This window comes from Mauremys reevesii, linkage group 16 (assembly GCF_016161935.1).
Source record: "Mauremys reevesii isolate NIE-2019 linkage group 16, ASM1616193v1, whole genome shotgun sequence".
Classification (NCBI taxonomy): Eukaryota; Metazoa; Chordata; order Testudines; family Geoemydidae; genus Mauremys; species Mauremys reevesii.
Genome location: NC_052638.1, coordinates 23,616,273 through 23,635,477, shown reverse-complemented (window position 1 = coordinate 23,635,477; position 19,205 = coordinate 23,616,273). Strand labels below are relative to the sequence as shown.

At 40.7% G+C, this 19,205-nt stretch overlaps 1 protein-coding gene across 1 annotated transcript in view; it reads left to right on the top strand.

Moving 5' to 3' along the window:
- The first annotated feature begins 232 nt into the window (after positions 1–232).
- Positions 233–19,205, top strand: part of TSHZ3 (teashirt zinc finger homeobox 3) — a 69,110-nt gene continuing 50,137 nt past the window's right edge. The window contains exons 1-2 of the mRNA XM_039503966.1: positions 233–434; positions 1,771–2,239. Coding sequence (XP_039359900.1) covers positions 2,200–2,239 — 40 coding nt within the window. The 5' untranslated portion in view covers positions 233–434; positions 1,771–2,199. The remainder of the gene's footprint in view (positions 435–1,770; positions 2,240–19,205) is intronic.

Sequence of the window (19,205 nt, the reverse complement as noted above, 5' to 3'; positions counted from 1 at the left end):
ACCGTAAAAGTGAGATCATCCTTTCCCCCCTCCCTGTGAAAAAAAAAAGAGAGAGAGAGGAGGAAAATTATTTGCTACTGGTGTTTGCTTCACTTCTCTTAAGTAAAGAAGGCATCTTGGGACTAAGACGATTGTCTGTGATTTGCTGTAGCTGTCATTAAATATCTATCAGCCACACAAAGAAAGGAGGGGGGAGTGAAATTGGCAGCCGCGAAGGTGTTTGGCAATCGCTTCTGATCCATGTTCGTAAAGCACTTGAAACACCGTTAAGAGTCCATCCCCTCTTTTCTGATGTACATTATTGCAACCCAGGAATACACAATCAAACTCACACCGCATCGATTCGCCAGCGCTCGCTAAACCCAGGATTTCACCAATGAACTTGGACCTCCCCCCGCCCCCCAAAAAAGTAATCTTCAAAGGAGAGTTTGTGAGTGAGTGTGTGTGGCGGGAGGGGGGGGATTTTTTCAAGCAAGTGCTGCCCAGTCTCCCCAGCGAAGGCGTCTCGGGGCACTGCAAAGATTGAAAGAATAGAAACCTAGGCAGCATTACCACCTCCCCGAGCCTCCAGCCGGAGCTACTTTGCGAGACGTGCACAGACAGACGGAGAGGTGCAAAGTGGAGTTGCTCGCTGCTTGGGCTCCAGCAAGGTGTGTGCTGTGCAAGCCGGGGCGCTGGAAGTGCGTTTGCTGCGGCAGCAGCAGCCGGCCAGCTCCCCAGACCCGGGGCACGCTGGTAAGTTGGGAAGGAGGGAGGGGACGAGCAGGAAGGAAGGGGTGGGTGGGGTTGTTGCTGTGTTGTATTTTTTAAATGCACCGGGGAGGGAGGATCAAACAATGCTCCAGGCTGCCCGGAAAGGGGGTGGGGGAGTTTGTGTAAAAAGAAAAGCAAAAAGATCCCCAAAGCACCACTACGCCCGGTGTCGTCCCCCGCCCACCCCCTCCCCGGGGCTGCTCAGTGTCACTGCCGGGTGGCTGGGCTGCTCCTGCCGGAGCCATGCCGGGCTGGCTGGCTGGCTCCTCTCTCGCCCCATGACTGATTTGCTGTCACCGTGCAGGGAGCGGACCTGCCCTGACACTTCTGGCCTTTATGGAGAGAGGGTTCCGGAGCGTAGGTGGGTGGTAGCTGGGGGAGGGGCAGGGGGCAATTGCACGGTGGGGCCCAGCTCGGGGCTCCCCGACAGCCTCCGTAGCTGGGCTGAGATGGGAGCAGTGGGGCCCCACTGGGGGTGACACGGCTGGGGGGCTGAGACGTGGGCTCACCGGGCAGAGACGGGTGGCGTCTTCCTGGGCCGGGATGGGCAGCTGTGGGGGCGGCCCTGGCCGCGGGGGCAGGCGATGGGTGCCCCTGGCTGCAAGGGGCAGCTATGACAGGCAAGGGAGGGAGCCGGCTCCTCCCGGCGGAGGAGAAGTGAAGGTGGAGGGGGGTCCCCTGGTTACACGCTGGGCTGGACTGGAGTGAGTCCCCTGGCTGTGGGGGGGACCTCCCGGAAGGTGGGAGGGGGGTTCCTGGCTAGAGCCAGCGTGGATCCCCTTGACGCTGGCTGGCAAAGTTGGGAGGTGTCCAGCATGTGGGCACAAGGAGGGGTCCCCCCGGCTGTCGGAGGGGGGAGGAGGGGATTCGGGGTCCCCCCCCGCAGCCCGTCCCTCTGGCGGCGCCGGCGGCGCGCTGCGTAGAGAGTTAAGGCGCGGGCCGGGGGGAGCGCGGTGCCCCGCTCCCGCTCCGCAGGCTAGTTGGAGTGACACTGCGATCATCTCGTTTCCCTTCAAGCTTTGCCTGTTGCCGCCGCCGCTCCAGCGCCGAGCCGGGAGCCAGGGAGCGAGGGGCGCAGCCTGAAGCTCTGCCGACTCCCGCCAGCGGCCCCGCTCCTTTATGCCGTGATCTCCGAGCCCGGCCAGGCACCGGGCGTGCGGGGCGGGGCGGACGGCGGGCGCTCCCCGGCCCTCCTGCGCGCACCCCTCGTCGGGGGGCTTCCCCGCCGCCGGCCTCCGGGGCGATTTGTCAAAACTTCCCCCTCCGCCCGCCCGCCTCCCCCTGCGTGCCGCCGCCGCCGCCGCATGCACAGCCGCAGCACCCCGCAGCCCGCCCGCCGAGCCTGGAGCCGCTCACCGGATCGCCGGGGCTGAAGCAACTCTGCCCACCCCCGCCCCGAGGCAGCCCACCCCCTCCTGGCACCCGCGGCGGCCGCAGGAGCTCAGCATGCCGAGGAGGAAGCAGCAAGCGCCCCGGCGCGCAGCAGGTACGAGAGCTGCCTTCCCCGGCGGTTTGTTTCTCCCCTCTCCTCTCCTCTCCCGCTTCGCCTCCGTCGCTTTCATAACCGCTCTCCGGCGGGCAGAGCGAGTTGGTTTTGCGCTGAGCTCCCCTTCTGCCTCGCTCCCCGGGATTGCACGTTGCACGCCTTGGATTTTGCAGAGTAAACTTGGTCAGGCAGACACATCATTGTGGCTTCCCCCCCACCCCCTTTGGGGCTGGAGGTTGGGCATGATGGTCTTTTTTCCTACTTTTGGTTTATTCCCAGCTCCCCTGTTCCCTTCCCCCCTCCCATTCCTCTGTTTTGGGGACAACACTTCGTGAAAACGAGGGATATCAGATAATAGAGGTGAACCTTGAAAAGATGTGTGTGGCTATAGGGGTGGAGGAAAAGAGAGGTAAATGTTGCTCATTTCCAATCTCTGCTTTGGCACTCACTTTGATTTTCTCGCCTTCCTTCCCTCTACAATCTCCATCCCCTTCTTTCACACACTCACAAGCAGTTTGTTAAAGACATTGATAATTTCTTTGTAAACAGCTACTGTATGTATGTATTTATGTATGTATGTATGTGTGGTAAGTGGCACAGAGTGATATTACAGGCTTGCAATGTTACTTTAAGATCAAACCATAGACAAGACTCCTTTATCCAAGTTTATCTTTCTCCCTCTTCCCCTTGTGCTGCACTGGAGACCCCTCCACTGGACCAACAGATCTGCCTAGTTGGTCACTTTCTTTGGAAACCTCTTCCCCAATCCTATTGATTTTTTTCATTTATGAGCCCAAACTGGGGAGCTGCAAAGGAAACCAATGCAAAGGGTGTATTGTCCGATAACTAGCCAGTATTTTTGATGCTGGGTTTGCATTACCCCTCTTTCCCCCCCCCCCCCCCTTTAAAGAAATTCTTTTCTGGGCTTTTGCCCTTGTGGATTTTGTTCTGTTTCTTTATGCCTTGAATGCCAGCTCCTCTTAAACTTGAGCAGCATTTTCTGGAAGAACCAAATTGTGGGTTGAGGGGTGGAGGGAAACCCAATAAAAAGATTATTTTACAATAATGGAGGTATGTGGGGTGGAAAAAGGTTTCCTTGGCCTGCTGCCATCCTTGATTTGATGGCTGATTGATCGCCTGTCATCTGGCTGCCTTTGATCTATTCATTCCCGATAAACATCAATAAATCACTTGCCATGGTAACGCCAGACTCAGTGACGTCATATACGGCCTGTCAACTCTCTGTCAGTGCAACTTTAGGGACTTTTGGTTAGTTTTGTGACATAATCACATGGCCATACATTTTGATATGTATGATACTTGCACTGAATGGGTAGAGATATAGTCTCTCTCTTCATTAGGAAGGGTTAGCTATTTTGGGGACCAATAATTTAGGTGTAGACTGAAGCACTCATGGTGCATTCTTTAGGAGAGACCCATATGTATGCATGAATGTAGTAGTTTCCCAAGTGGTTATAGCAGTACTTTTAATTAGGCCATTCAGTGTTACCTATTAAAACTTAAATAAAGTAATCCTGCTACTTATGAGAGCATTGTCAGAAGAAATGCTTTAAAAAATCTGCCAGTGCACTTAGAAATATGTCAAGCTCTCAAAGTGGCATGATTTGAACTTAGTAAGCAGCAAGCAACACAATGAATAACATAAAATATATACAACTGTATGTACATTTCCTTACCTCCTCAAGTGTACACTTAAGTTTAACATACTTGTTTTTGTAACAGAAGAAACTATACTTGTTCCCAGTAGATTTTGTAGTCTTAATCTACATACTGACATTTGGAAAGTTTGGAACGTTTTAAAGTGCAATAGTAATATACTCTGACAAACATTTTATTTAAATAATACACTTTATTTTGTTGAATTTCAGGTTAGTGCCATCAAATAATGACACTTGTAAAATGGGTTCAAAACTTTGTCCTTCAACATAATTTGAAAAGTATAGGCTGTAAACCTAGTTCAGTTTTTGAAGAACTTGGTTTTCAGAAAAGTTGGGTATATTCTTCAAAGAGGAGAGCTATAGTTTGGACTTTAAGATTCTAGGAAAATCTTTCCCTGGTGAACTCACACATTTTGAAGTACTCTGTCTTTCTGTTTTTGGTTTAAGTGAACTAGTCATGATGTATGATATATCTTTTACATTTGTAGCTTTTAGGTTGCCACATAAAACATGATTATTATGATAATTGCCTCCTGCTAAATGCTGTTTTATTAATCAGTCTGGAAATGTTGTTATTATTACGTTATTAGCAGCATAGCCAAAAGTATTTTTTACACTTTTTAAAGATAGCTAAGAAATAGCAGGTTAGTTAAGAAATATTCATTACAAAAACTTGACTGCAGGACTAATAGGAGATGGAAGAATGGTTTTGCTCTATCAAAATGACCCGTCAAAACGACTTTGTTTCATATTTGATTTAATTGTCTCTCTCCTGACAGGCACATTCATCAATAGCTTAATGGTCAATCAGAAGTTGGCAGAGTGAGTGCTTTCATTCTTTCCCATACACTAGCTTTGGCTTTACTTTATCAAAATGCCTCTGCCTAATGGATATGGGGGATGTAGAATGACTGAAGGGCTACTTATTTAAGAAGAGTGGGGGAAAAACACCAAAAACATTTATGCTGTTGATAAGTGCATGAAGATAAATAAGTGAGCTGTGTGAGGTTGGGTTTTTTTTTTTTTATTATTATGAGGCACAAGAAACTTCTCATTTTTTCCCCCTTCTTTTTGGCTTCACAGCTGCAAGTTATAAGGTTCATGACTGCTTTTGTGGCATACTGAGAGTGATGACAAATTGATTGCTTTGTACTGGTAGACCGAAAATAAATAAATAAATAAGGACTGGGAGGATGGGGGAATTAAAGATGTCTGCTGATTGGTAACTCAGGAAATCCAGTCCCCAGCAACCTTGAGAATACTCGAGATTTTTTTTCTCTCCAAACTGAAAGGTCCGCTCAGCCATAAAAAAAGAAAAGTTGTTTTGCCAGCTTCATTAGTGTTCACCTAATTAGCTGTAAACCTGATGGATTCCTGACAGCTTTAATGATTGGAGATGACAAGCTCCACGCAGTGTCATCCAGCAGAATTAGGTTTGCAGCTAGTTTGATGTAATCAAGTTGATATTACACAGTCCTGGTTGCCTTTAGTTGTGCATTAACTCAATTTTCTGCTGCAGGTGACAAATGGGCTTTGGTACCTGGATAATCATGTCATAGGAATTAGGGCCCTTTTAATGGTCTGGAGTAGAATAACAACAACAAAGAACTCTCAGCAGCACAGAGCTTGCAGACATAACAGACAGGTGCACAAATTCTTTATGTCTAGCCCAAGTGTTAACACCACACTGTAGAAGACTAAAGCTGTCTCTAAGAATCAAGAATCTATAAAAATGAAAATTTCAGTTTGTTTGCTTTAAGACAGATGAATATCATGGATAAATTAGAGGGGAAATGTCAGAGGATCATAGTTTTTAACTACACTTGTTAATGCAAGGGAAAGATCTAAATTACAGTTGCTGTTCCAGTGACTTTTGCCATTTAAGTTAGAAGGGAGAAAAACACTTATTAGTTAAAGGTTACTGTCTAGGAGAGCTAAGCAATACTATACTAATGGAGGATAGTCTGGTTCATGCAAACAATAATTATCTATCTTTAAATTATAGCTTTTTTTTAATAAACATCTATTTAAAAGATCAAGACAATGTGGTTTAGTTCTCATTGACTGAAAAGACTTAATACACATTCTGTATACATTCTATTCTCGCTCTTTAAAAGGACTGGAAACTGTAATGATTTGTTGGAAACTCATTTACGTTTTTTTATTGAATGGAACAATTACTGGTTTCAGGCCCAGACAATAATGCTGCGTTTGAAACCTCTTATAGAACTTGGGGCCATGATATTTTTTCTACTAAAATGTGTTCTAAACAGTAGAAATAATCCACACACTTTCTCTGCTCTATTTAGCTCTCTAAACCCAACCTTAGTGCTTACATTCTGAAGAGGCACATACCATCAACATGAACACTTTAATATAACTGATAGATTCATTTTCAAAGGTGCTGAGCATCTCTAGTTTCTATTCAATTCTGTGGGGTTTGTGGGTTCTCACAGCTTTGAAAATCAGGCCAAAAGTGTATAACAGAAATTCTGTTGAGAGAGAACACATGGGTCTTTAGACAAAATTCTAGACATGCAGATATGAGTTCAGGAAGTTGAACGCATTTCCTAATTCATGGGAATTGCTTGAAGCTACATAAATGCCTGGCAACTACATACATACCCCAAAAAGTAAATGTAGCGATAAAGTAGACTACCTATAAAGGTACTTGCAGTGTCAGCCCTTGGTATGTTGTTTGCCTCCAAACCTGCCACATATTTTTCTGTTGGACAGAGATTCTTCCTAGCAGCAAGCTGACAAAATGATTAGTTATGGCTGTCCTCTGCTTTTTTTCTGCAAAGTGTGAGGAACAATGCAAAAAGAAAACGGGGCATAAATGTAAAAAGGCCTGATAGATTCCACTGAATATCCTGCTGGAAAACAGAATTTTCGAGAATCAGCTGCCATTGCTCCCATTAGCTTGACAGCTGTCAATTAGGGCTTCAGTGCTCTCCTGGGCCACAGTTTATTGCGTGCGGTTGATGTTGTCATTTTGTTCTCAGTTTTGCCTTGAGCGCTATCATGAGCAGGAGTGAAATAGTCAATAACTGATGTATCAGCAGTTATTTCTTAAATTGGCTCACAAGTCTGCATTTTTCCTCTTTTTACTAAAGATTGTTTTGTAAAGTGATTAGAATGAATTGTGACTGCTGCAGGGTTATGGGAAATGCAGTGAAGCTAGGGTGAGTTAGCAGGATTAGAGTGGTTCCTTTTTATCAATGCTGTTTTCAGGATTAGTGTAAACTAGGGTATAGAAAAGATCACCTTCAGGGTGAAGTGCATGGTAAATTTTAAAGTATGTTGTGTACATGATTACATATACATGCAGTGATAAATGAGTGAGGGAAAAGAAATCATTAACCATAGCGTAAAGTGGTCTCACAAGTAGCTTTCTGTACAAACCTTGTAACTAGCTAGCCTTACCATACAGTAGTCTATATTTTAATCCAATGTCTTGACTGTTTCTCAGGTCATCCAAATACAGTCTGTTAAATTTGAATACAGCCCCATTTCATGACACAACTACTAGATCAACTGTAAAAATGCCTAAAATACTATGTTGCAAAGTAGGGGTGCATGTGTGTGCACGTGCATGCGTGTGTATGTGTGTATGTTTGTGTGTGTGTATATATAGTACTGAAAATAACATACATCTAGCGCAATCCTGTGTTATCTGTAAATGATACTTAGGTGTTCAAGTCTGGGATTTTTTTTCAGTTACACCCCAAATTGTGGTTTATGTGCTTGAAGTTAAAAATGAAAGGTGAATACAATATATTGTATTTAGTAACAATGATATGGACTGGTACATCCAGACAGATAATATGCAGTTGTAATTAGACTGAATAGACAGGCATTCATTTTTAAATTCTTTGACACATGCATAAAATAGTCATATAATAAGATAAGATGACAATTTTATGTTAGGTTGATAAAGTGTCCCGATACATGCATTTAAATGTCTGTAAGCCTTTTTTTATCCAGACAGATTAATTCTAGTTTCCAGCATTTGCAGTTAGTCATTAAATTAATTTAAAAAATCCCACTAAACAATGGATGTGTTCCTTTTTTTGTGTGTCATTACCTAAAGCACGAAAACTAGAAACATGTATTCAGTTAGTTTTTCCTTGATTTCAACATTACTAATAAATTACATCAAAAATTGGTTCAAAGGATTCAAGCAATCATCCATGAGCAGAATGCATTGTAGTTTTTTAAGAATAATAATGCAGAATAGAACATTATAAGTGCTTGAAATTGTTTATGACCATTTACATGAAAAAACTGTAATGGTTCAGATAAAGGTATTGTTATAACAAAGAATATAAGACTTCGTCCCCATAATTTTCCCAATGTTACCACTGAAAGATATTTTTTAGACAACAGATAGTCCATCAGTATTTAATAGTCTACAGAATTTAAACACTTTTTACTGTAGTCATAAAGATTTCCAGAAAACAATCAGTGGTATATACTCCGGGAAAAAACAATCACCAAAAGGTCATAGAATACCTGAAAGCTTTTTGCCATTATCTTGTTTGCTGAGACAGTAAAGGTGTGTCTCTTCAAGAATAATCTAATTTTGGGTTTGTGCTTAATTATAAATTATTAATTCATAATGTCAGGACACGTGTTATTAATTATGACTCTCTTTTCTTCATCCAGAACAGCTGTTTGGGAATCGGGTAAGTTCACTACATTTGTTGGCATGGGAGTTCACCAAATGAAGAACTCTCTATTCCCAACCCACGTTACCACTCAACTCTCCTTCTTTTTCATATTAGGTTTTTTTTTAAAGTGGTTAGAGTAAATTTGACATTGTTTAGAGTAAACTTCCGATCTTTCACATCATTAAGCACATTCACAATAAACAAACATTTTTGTAGAGGTGGTTGTTATGTGCTGGCCATGAATAATTCTTGTTTAGCAAGACTATATTAAGGTAGAGAGGTCAAAAGGGCACCTCGATAAGCTTCTAGTGGGGGAAAGTAATACAATTTTCATGCCCCTCTACCAAACTCCCGCCAAACTTAACAAGTTTATGTAGAAGAAAGAGCTGTTTTATTATATGTTTGGAATGACTGAAATTCATTTACTTTTGATATTTCATTTCTATCATTAAATTGAGCCCTGTGTTTCAGTTTCTTATGTGTTCTTTGTGGAATGCATGTTGCATAAAATAGGCAATTTTTAATGAACAATTTAATGTAAATGGGTTCTGAATTTAAATTAATATTAATGAAGCTTTGAGTGAATTTATTTTGCATACGTAAAGGCTTGTAACTCTTTCACCCACACACTCTTGTCTTTATGTACTAACACATTTGTTAGGTGAATTGGCTAGTTTCCATTTTTTGTGATAAAAAAATCTTTAATGGATTTTATATGGTTATTTGTGCCAGTTCAGCTTTAAACAGGCCAGTATCTCTCTTTTAAAAATATACTTGATTTTACAAGCACATGTGAGTAGTTAATATTTTAAACATCTATTGCCCCTCTGTTTCTTAAATTTTTGACTTTAGTTTTGCCTTTATGCTTGGGGAGAAATTTATTCCGACAATAGTTACTACAATCAAGATGTTTTCTTTCTTTGGCTTACCTCTAATGCATTATGTATTCAGGAATGATGGGATGTTCTATAATTAATTCTGTTAGATGTAATTGCTATAATCACTTTGATGCTACACATAATAAAAGTAATATGGTAAGCATATGAAAAAATATAAACACCTTATTGTAACACTCTAAGTAAAATTCTTTTAAAAAAATCTTGTTTAAAGCTAAACTTCCTGTTCCTTATTTTGTCAAAGATGACACTTTTATTTAAATGACATTAATTTTAAATGAATGGATTTTGGAAATGGGAAAGTCTCTAACTGGCAGAGAATCTCAGCTAGTTGTGTGTAATCCATTAAAAATATAGTTAGTTAAGAAGCTAATCTTGACAGATGCTGCCAGTGACTTGTAAATATCGCTGTATATCTCATGAAATAAGAGACAAATTTGTATGTTGTATTAAAATGAAATACATAGTAAATAACAGAAACGGAGTAGTTATCAATTTAATACTTGTAGTGCAGAATTATGGGAAATATAAAACGTATGAAGCTCAGCAAGTAACAAGAGAGAACTTTTGTGGGTATAGGCCCAAGTGGGGATGACTTTTTTCTCTTTTTTTTTTTTAGAAGTAGCTTTAAATTATTGTTTGCAAGCAGTTTTTGATAGGGAGGAAATGGGGAAAAAGATGTAAAGTGGGATAATCAGTGGGATATTAATAAAACAAAAATGTTGAGGTAGTCTTAATTAGTTGCACTCCATACTTAATGCTGCAAAGATCACTTGGTTTTTGTCTACATGCTTGTAGGTCTCTCCCCAACCCATTTATATTGTACTATCCTGTGTTTTCTAAGCAACTGAGTGTACAAATCAGGCTTAGAATGTGAACTATAAAGAAAACTAGAAAAATACAGTTAATGTAGAGTGAAAAAATATCCCCCCCCCCCCCCGGTGTTGTTTTCAAATAATACATAGTCTTTGTGTAGAGGGGAGAAGAGGTATTACGTTTAACTTCTGTAAGCTGAACAAACAATCCCAAACCAACCTCTTACTGAATTGTTCTAACGGAAGAGCAGCATAGAGCAGGGTGCTGTTTTTGAGTATTTCTGGGACTGGGCTCTGTGCCTGAAGTCCTTTTCCTGCTAGGTCAAGCCTGTTGCTGGAGGGCCAGATCTCAGCAGGGGCCTCCTGAGGCTTGGCGAGGCTGTTCAAGACTGGCAGCCATCAGTCATCCATCTGTGACACAGAGTCTGTTTTTGATGGCAGGGATGATAAAAGGCCTGGGAACTGTATAGGCCCTTGTAATCAGGGCCAGTGCTGACATCCTTCTCAACTTTGACAGCTTCTTCCTTTTCTCTCTTCACCGCCAAGACTCTCAACTGAATTTTTTTTCTCTCTCTTGTTTCATGTACTTGATCAGTCTCAGATGCTGGGAATTATTTTTTTCTGAAGGGAGGGGGAGTGTTTCTTTTGGTTTGTGGGTTGGGCAGGTGTGAGAGGAAGTCTGTTTTTTTTTTTTTTTTTGTACTGTAGGCCTGTTGCTAATTAATGTTCCTCCATAAGATTCTGTCGGAGTTGAGTAATGTTTTTGATCTTTATGCCTGATAACTGCATACTTAATGAGATTTCAAAGCTGTGAGTGCAGCTCCCTACAATTATTGACAGATGCCTTTTCTTTGCCATTGGGTTCAGCTTCATAAATCCTCTTGCAGTAATGAGGTTCAGAAGTGCCACCCTGCCAGTGAGCTAATGAAAGAGGGGGGGAGGGAGGGAGCAGCTCAAGCCTGCCTGACACATTTTTTTCCTTTAAAATTTACTATGCAGATGTCAAGCTGTGGGACGATTACTTCAAACATGCTAATTTTTATCTTGCTTTTGTGTCAAGCCTGCGTGCCATTTCCCCCCCCAGTAATAAATAAAAATAGAAACCTCAACCTATTTAAATTTTATCATGGATCATAACTATTGAAGACTTTGATAGATGTATGTTCTTTTGCAGTTTCCAGTCAGTGGAACAGTTTTTTGAAATCTGAAGGGCAGAGAGAGGATGAAAAAAAAAGCTCCTTGGGCCGCACGTCAGCCTGCCCTAACCATGCACTTGAAACATTGTAGATTTCATTTTAGAGTTCTGAAACTAAATCCTGGTGGAGAATAGCCGCACCATGCCAAACAGTCGATTTCCTTTTCAGCAGAGCCATATATCACTGACCCACCCTTTCCTCCTGACAGAATGACATGTGTCATTTATCAAATGGTCCCTGCCAGACAGCGAGGAGGGAGGGGTGTGTGTGTGTGTGTGTGTGTGTGTGTATGGGGACAGCATAGTTTCATGCAGCGCTGTCTTTTCCCCTCAGTACAGCATGGCTACAACAGTAGTACTGATTTGGGGAGAGAGAAAGAGACAGGAAGACAGAGAAAGTGTATGTGTGTGTGTGGTGAGAGGGGGGTAGATTGGCAGAGTGACTGAAGAGGTTATGTTCTTTCATATTATCTGCTAAGTCCTGTTGTTCAAACCTCTTAAGCTTTTATTCTCCCCCCCCCCCCCCCGTTTCTCTCTTTCTGTCTCTCTGGTTTTTTTTTTTTTTCCTTTAGTTTGGCAGTTGGGAGAAACTGGCTGACACGTATCATTCAAGCAGCACCAGCTTGCTGGGGGTTGTGTAAATGAATCTGGGAGCTCTCAGTTTCACATGATTCAAACGTGCATTATTGAAGATGGATGTTCCTTAAAAAAAGATTGATGATGGATATCAGGCTTATAGTGCCATTTATCATTTTGAATATTATTTAGACTTGCCGTGTAAAGCTGTAACTTGAGAGCTGGATGAGCTGGGACAGAGTGGAGGCCTCGATGTGCACATTTTGATTGATGGCTTTGCTTTCTCATTGTTTGTTACCAGATACTAGCTGGTCATTATAGGAGTGCCTTAGAGTTGTTTTAGGGGCTGGGTTTGTGTGTGTGTGTGTGTGTGAGAGAGAGAGAGAGAGAGCGCTTCAATGGGTTACATTTAATAATTATAATAACATAGACAAATCTATGGCTTATTACAAGGATACAGGCAAGCTTTTGCATGAACACAGCTACATACTGTACATAACGTTAAAGTATAAACAGGACTGTAGCTGCTAAAGCAAAACATTGTCTGACATTGTCAGGTCTAGTATAAAAATATGTTTTAAAATATGCATGTGAAAAGATTAACACAATCCAACTTCCTTTCACTGACTGGCTACATTTTGATACTACAACCGTGAAGAAAGCCATGTTCTAGTAAAATAATTATTTCAATGTTTACAATTTTCACTTCCATCCGCCTTCTCCATCCATTTCAGGGAGTCTTTAAACTGTAGAGTTTACCTCCAGATGCTTGGTACTTGGGCTGGCTGGTTTGTCTATATGCTTAGCCAGGGTAAGCACTTACTTTTTTGGAAGTACTTCTGCTAGTACCAGGACACCCCCACCTGCTGGAAGAATTAAGGATGCAGCCTTGTGTGAGCAATTAGGTCTTGAGTCACTTGGAACTGTAGGCAGTGACTATCATGAAATGTGTACTTATTGCAACAGTGTTTCAGAAATGAGTAAAATAGAATCTTAAAATAATCATGCATTCATGCACAAGCATTTGGGGAAAGCGGTTTAAGATCAGTGCCAAGTATGACTTTGCTAATTGAATTTAATATTTCTTGTATAGCACATACTGTAGAAATTAAATAAAAACGATGGTAGGAAAAGTTAGACAATAGCTTTTCATTAAAATAAATCAGTTTTAACTTACATTAGTTTGTAGAGGTAGATAGTAGTTTTGAATCATTTTTGTTTTCTTGATTGCAAAAAGCTTTTTTAGTGGGAAAGAGTTATAACAACGTCTAATAAACAATATATAGCATGATGGCATGCATTTCACAAAATGATCACTAACGTTGTGTAAGTTTTTTAAACAAAGTTTAGCAGAGATCTGATGTTTGTTATTCCTTCCACAAATCCCTTTCATTTTACTTTTGATATTGTTTCTCAGCTGCCAACATTAAGGAAGAATCAGATTTATACACTTCATTAAAATCCAGTATTACAGAAACTATAAAAAAATATTGTTTTCTATAGAGCTTTCTACAGAAGAAGGAAAAACTTTGATCTCCTACCCTTGCACTTGTGCGACATAGTAGGTAATTGAAGTACAAGTGCCAATTTGCTGGAACAATTGTAAACACACCTTGATACAAATGGCATCACTGCATTCTTACTGATTAGAAAACTTTGCTATTAATAGACACAAAGTCCATTTCAGGTGTAATTGGTAAGGAGCTGAGTGCACTCATGGGGAGAAACCTTGTTTTGTTTTTTGTTCGCTTTTATTCTTATCCCTTTTTTCAGTTTTATAGCTGGAGACATGATTTATTGCAGCCATCCATCTTTGGGGCTCATCCATCACATCCTGGTTGCTAGGCAATCATGGCAGCAGCTGTTTGCTTTGAATCAGACAGAAAAGTTGTCAATCATCAAAGGCAGGTGAATAGCATTAGAAACACGCTATTGTCAGACGGAATAATTAATCAAAGAGAGAAAAGATAATTAAAAAGATATGACCCTTGCAAGTACTTGCTCTGGGTTGCCTGGAAAAAGAAAAACTGCCTGGTCTTTTCTAGACACTTAAGCAGCTGAGGGCTGATAAAATATGCACTCTGCAGTGCATAGTTTTTAATTAATTGAAAAAGGTTCAACATTCAAAGACGATGCTGGAGAAAAGTCTGATTATGAGCAGAAGTAATATTTATTGTTTGCATGAAAGGCCTGACATGGAGTTCTAACTTTCTGTCACAAATCTCCTGCACGCATGCACTAAGCCTCTTACAGCATTACTATCTTCACTGGCAGTAACTAGAGCATACTGTTAGTCTCTCTCCAAGTAGAGGTCCTAAAGCTTTCATCCAGCTTTTTCATTTTGGGCTATCTTTGCAGTGTATTGTTTCATACGCTATCCGTCATAGTGACTATCATGGTTACACTAGTTCTGCCATCAGGAAGGCAGGCAAACCTCAACAAGTCTGCAACACTGCACTTCACTCAGCCAGTGGGAGAGGTGTCCAGGCAATAACTTTATCATTTTCAATCAGCTTCTGGAGCAAGAAGTTCTCTCCTGAGGTCCTTTCCAAGCCAGATCTTCCAATATTACCACTGTTCTTTAACCAGCATAGTAAAAAGCAGTGTCAAGAAATCAAATGTGCAGAGGTACTCAGATGCCACAGAAGTAGGCTCAGAATAGTTTGCCCCAACACAAATATTCACAGGTACCTACTGCTTGTGTTTTAAAATGTAAAGGGGTCGTTGACCTGGTATTCACAAAGAAGTTGGGGAAAGCTTATATTGTGTTCAGTCTGCAAGTCAAGGAATCATTTATTGAACACTGTAATAGACAAAAGGCCGGACGCTTGTAGGCCTAATACTGTAAGCCACAGGTATTAAACAGGAATACAGTTTTATTATATATAGTATATGTATGTTATCCAAGAAATAGTACTTTGCCCACTGCACATATATTGCAAAATGTTTAGAGCCCAGGAAATCTGTTTTTGAGAAATATGAAAAGTAGTGGAGTTTAAATATGAAGGTTGGATTATTAGAGTTTAATATTTCGTAAGCATTAAAACAGAACTGATGACCACTTTCTCTCTCTCTTGTTTTTGGATCCTATACTTGTTTTCCACAGTCCTTCCACAGATTAGCAGGGCTTATAAAATTGGAAAAGAACCTCAAGTCTTAGGAGTCAGGAGAATAAAAGGACCCTTTTAATTTTTTACGTGTTGGGTTCAATTATCTGAATGGTATGCAGGGATGTAAGCAGTTAACTGCTTTTACCAATCCTGGGAGTTAAAAATAATGGGGCATGACCCTATATATTATTATTACACATCTCAATCCTGGCACACTGCTAGAAATGTAACTCCTTGAGTTCAACTTGAGCTAATGCAGGAGGCAAAAATAGTGTCGCCGATGCATCTCTTCTCTTAATTGTGCATAGTCTGTATCTCACATGCTACTCGCACACCCAGTTTCACTTGACGCAGGTCCAGTGTTTAAATGGAAAATAGAACACCACTAAAAACAAAAAACACAAAAACAAACTCACAACAGGGTTCTATCTGAATATAGGCTACAATGCACCCACTATATACAGCTGGAATATTTCCAGCACTGGTGGTGGAAGCTCAAGCTGAAGCTAACTTGGATGACTTGAAGAAACCTGTAACTTCAGTTAACAGTTCTAGTTATTGGATCCTCAGGAAAGAAAATGTTCACCAAAAGTGTGTACAGCTGTCACACTAAAATATGTTGGACCATTGCAGTATCTGTGTTAAAACTGGGTTGAGATGTATCATGAACGTGACATACAACAAAAGTTAGTGCTGCTTGTCATTAAAAATACAATGATACTTTTTCCTAGTGTTGGGATGTTGTCTGGCACATGAATTCCAAATTGGATAAATACATTTTTTTTTTTACCTGTGTACTTTCATTTTAGTTGGACACATTCTTTCATGACTGTCCTAAACATAGGGTTGGCTGTGAGTGTGGTAGGCAAATGGATTTATATGTGATATGTATAATGCTATTTGTAGCATGTTTTGGTGCATTATTTAAACATGAGAACTTTATCACTATGTGAAGCAATCTGTAATTGTCATAAAACTCTTTTCCTCTTTATTCAAATTTTAATTTTCCCCATCAAGTACCAACATCTCAGTAATATCTTTGTAGTGTTTGCTGATTTGAGTTTTATTTAATGATAGGGATCCATAGCAAAGTTCAAATTCCCCCCCAGTGAAGGGATATAGTGCCAACTTCAATATAGTGTTGAATAAGAGACATATGGATAGATGGCTACATATTGGAAAACAGGCACCTACTTTAGTCTGGTTGTGATTTCTTAGTGGATTATAGGCAACAGTACTTTCCCATGATAGTCTACTCTCCTTTCTGCTTATAGAAGGAAAGTAGATCAGTCTTTGCTCCCTGAATTTTTCTATATTCGTTTTCCTAAGGATGTTAGCTAATATTCTCTTTAAATATTGCATGTTCTTGAAATAAGGCAAAAGAGTTATTCCCATTCTCAAGAACTAATGATTCACATGTAAAATAGTTGGGCTGTTGGAAATTATTTTCCTGACTTCAGACCACACCCCCTAGCACCTTATGTGTTCAGAAGAAGAAAGCTTTTTGGAGAAGGTAAAATAAACAAGCAGCTAAGCCTTGCAGGAGACAGAGTTAATTTGCTTCTTTGTTAGGATTTAAAAGTTGTTAAATGTTTGATGCACTTTTTCCAACTTACAGATGAAGAGAACAATCAGACGTAGTGTAATTGTTGATGGCTGTGAGGTTTTTTAGCCATTGAAAGGGCTTAGGAAAGAGCATGTAATAAACATCAATATAAATAAAGAATTTACCTCACTTTGTGCTGAGCAAAATGTGGTGTCCCAGTTAGAGCTACTAAATGTTCATTGATATATATGGAAAAATATCTAGAAGAAACACACATAGTGTGCTTGGTTGAATTAAGGCATATACAAGCTGTATACCAGTCTCTTGCATTATATTTATCTGTTGAATATTCTTCCACCACTAACCCTTCATTACCTGAAGCCCAGGGCTTTCTCCATTCTCTTCAGAACACTCTCTCTTCCTTAAAGACCCCAGTGTCTCTCTTTACCTTGGAAAACTTCTGATAGTGAAGAGTGATACCCCTTTCATTCCACTCCTTCAAGGCTGTCTGTCTCTTTTCACTTCTCTCTGTCTTAGTTGCCACTCCATCTCAAATCCTCATGAGGCTGCTTGTTAGGTTCACAGTCTCCCAGTCCTGAAAGACTCTTCAGTGATGCAGGAATATTTCTGTCCACGCTGCAGTTTGTCAACAGCGTGGTGAAGAAAACCTCTGCTGACTGAACTTGGAGTTTAGGAAATGTCCAGGCTTCCCTGAGTAATTTCCTTAGGTATTGCACAAGGGAGATTGGAGCAACATTCGTACTCCAGGCTCAGTCTGCTGAAGACCGGAGAATTTCCTGCCTCACTGCTATGAAATGGGGTGTCTCCAGCAGAGGCTTTCTGGGACACTGTTTCTGGAATGATGGGTATGAAAGGCAGTGGGTCTGCTGTACTACGTGGAAGACAGCCACCTCATGCCACCTGAAGATCCAAGGAGAAAGCCAGATGGCCTTGAAGCCACAGAATAATGGAATAGTTTTAAGCCACCAGGTGGCTCCCCCAACCCCATGTAGACTTCAAGATAGGGTGGTGCAAAAGAGACTTTTGTGGAGAACAGAGTGTCAGAGTCTGGGTGGGAGGGTCTCATGAGAAGAGAAGCCTAGAGCCTTGGAGGAGAAAATAGGCTGATATTTAAGGGCCTTAATAGCCAACTATTAGGTCTATTAGGTCCCTAAAATATAAATATCTGAATCACCTTATTCACTCATCAGCCCTAAAAACGATTGTTTATTTTTAAACACACAACTTGCTTTCCATCCCGTCAGATCTCGCTAATCCAAAAGCACTTTGCAATCACTATACTAATTTAATTAATTATTTAATTTGTTCATAATAATACAGTATTGGTTACATTATGGATAGGATAGAGAGACATAAAGATAACCCAAGTGTGGACCAACTGGTTCTGACTTGTTTTAACTTTTTTATTCAAAGTATTTGAAAAGTAGTCGGAAATAGAATCTGAAACAGCAGGGGGAGAGTGTGAATGTTTTTTATATAGTGAAATTTACCCAGCATACCTGGTCTTCCTCCTCTTACCCCTCCCCCCCCACTCTGGGCCTGCAATAAAATCGTTCCTATCTATATTAGTTAGTGTGCTTTTTCTATAAAATAGTCTAGAAGTAGTGAAAACTTACTATGTGACTGCAGTTTGTATTGTGATGGCCAGCTGAATAAGCAGAAGGACAAGCTTACAATCAGCTGTGTGAAGGGAAAGAAGATAAAATTTTACAGCACATTCTTGTTCTTAGGAGTGTGCAACACAAATTTGTGTGACTCAAAAACTCAATGTGGTCTTTATGATTAAGCAATAAATAAATTACAAAACAAAGTTATTGTCGTTTTGAAACTTGTATGCTGATTCCTTGTGAAAGAAGCTAAGTATTTAACATCTCTCAGAGGAAAACATCTTTCATTACTTGACATGTTCAGTGGTAGTAGTTTTCAGCTAACAAAAATGTACTTGTTTGCATTAGTGTAGAGTCAAGGACTTTTTATTTGTAGATGGCAGAAGAATTTTGTGAGATAAATTTACTGATTATTGATAAAAGAAAGCTAAATGGTTAAAAATGCAGGACAGAACCATAGTTCTGCCTACTAGCAAAGTTCAAAAGTGTGTAGGTGGACTCTTCACACAAAGTATAGTTGGGTTGCATTACTTAATCCCCTTGGCACTGGACTACATTTTTGTTCTGTGTTTGAACAATGCCTAGCTCAATGGGGTCCACAATACAAATAAGTAAATGTAATAATAATTAATTTACCTCTTGAGCACCCCAAGGCTTGTAGCATGTGTTCAACAAAAAAAATTCTTACAGGGTCTTTAATGTGTTAAGAACATGTATAAGTAATGATTACTATAGTCCACATCACCATTGATGTACACAATGCTTTACAGCAGGGGTTCTCAAACTTCATTGTACCACGACCCCCTTCTGACAACAAAAATTACTACACAACACAGGACCGAAGCCTG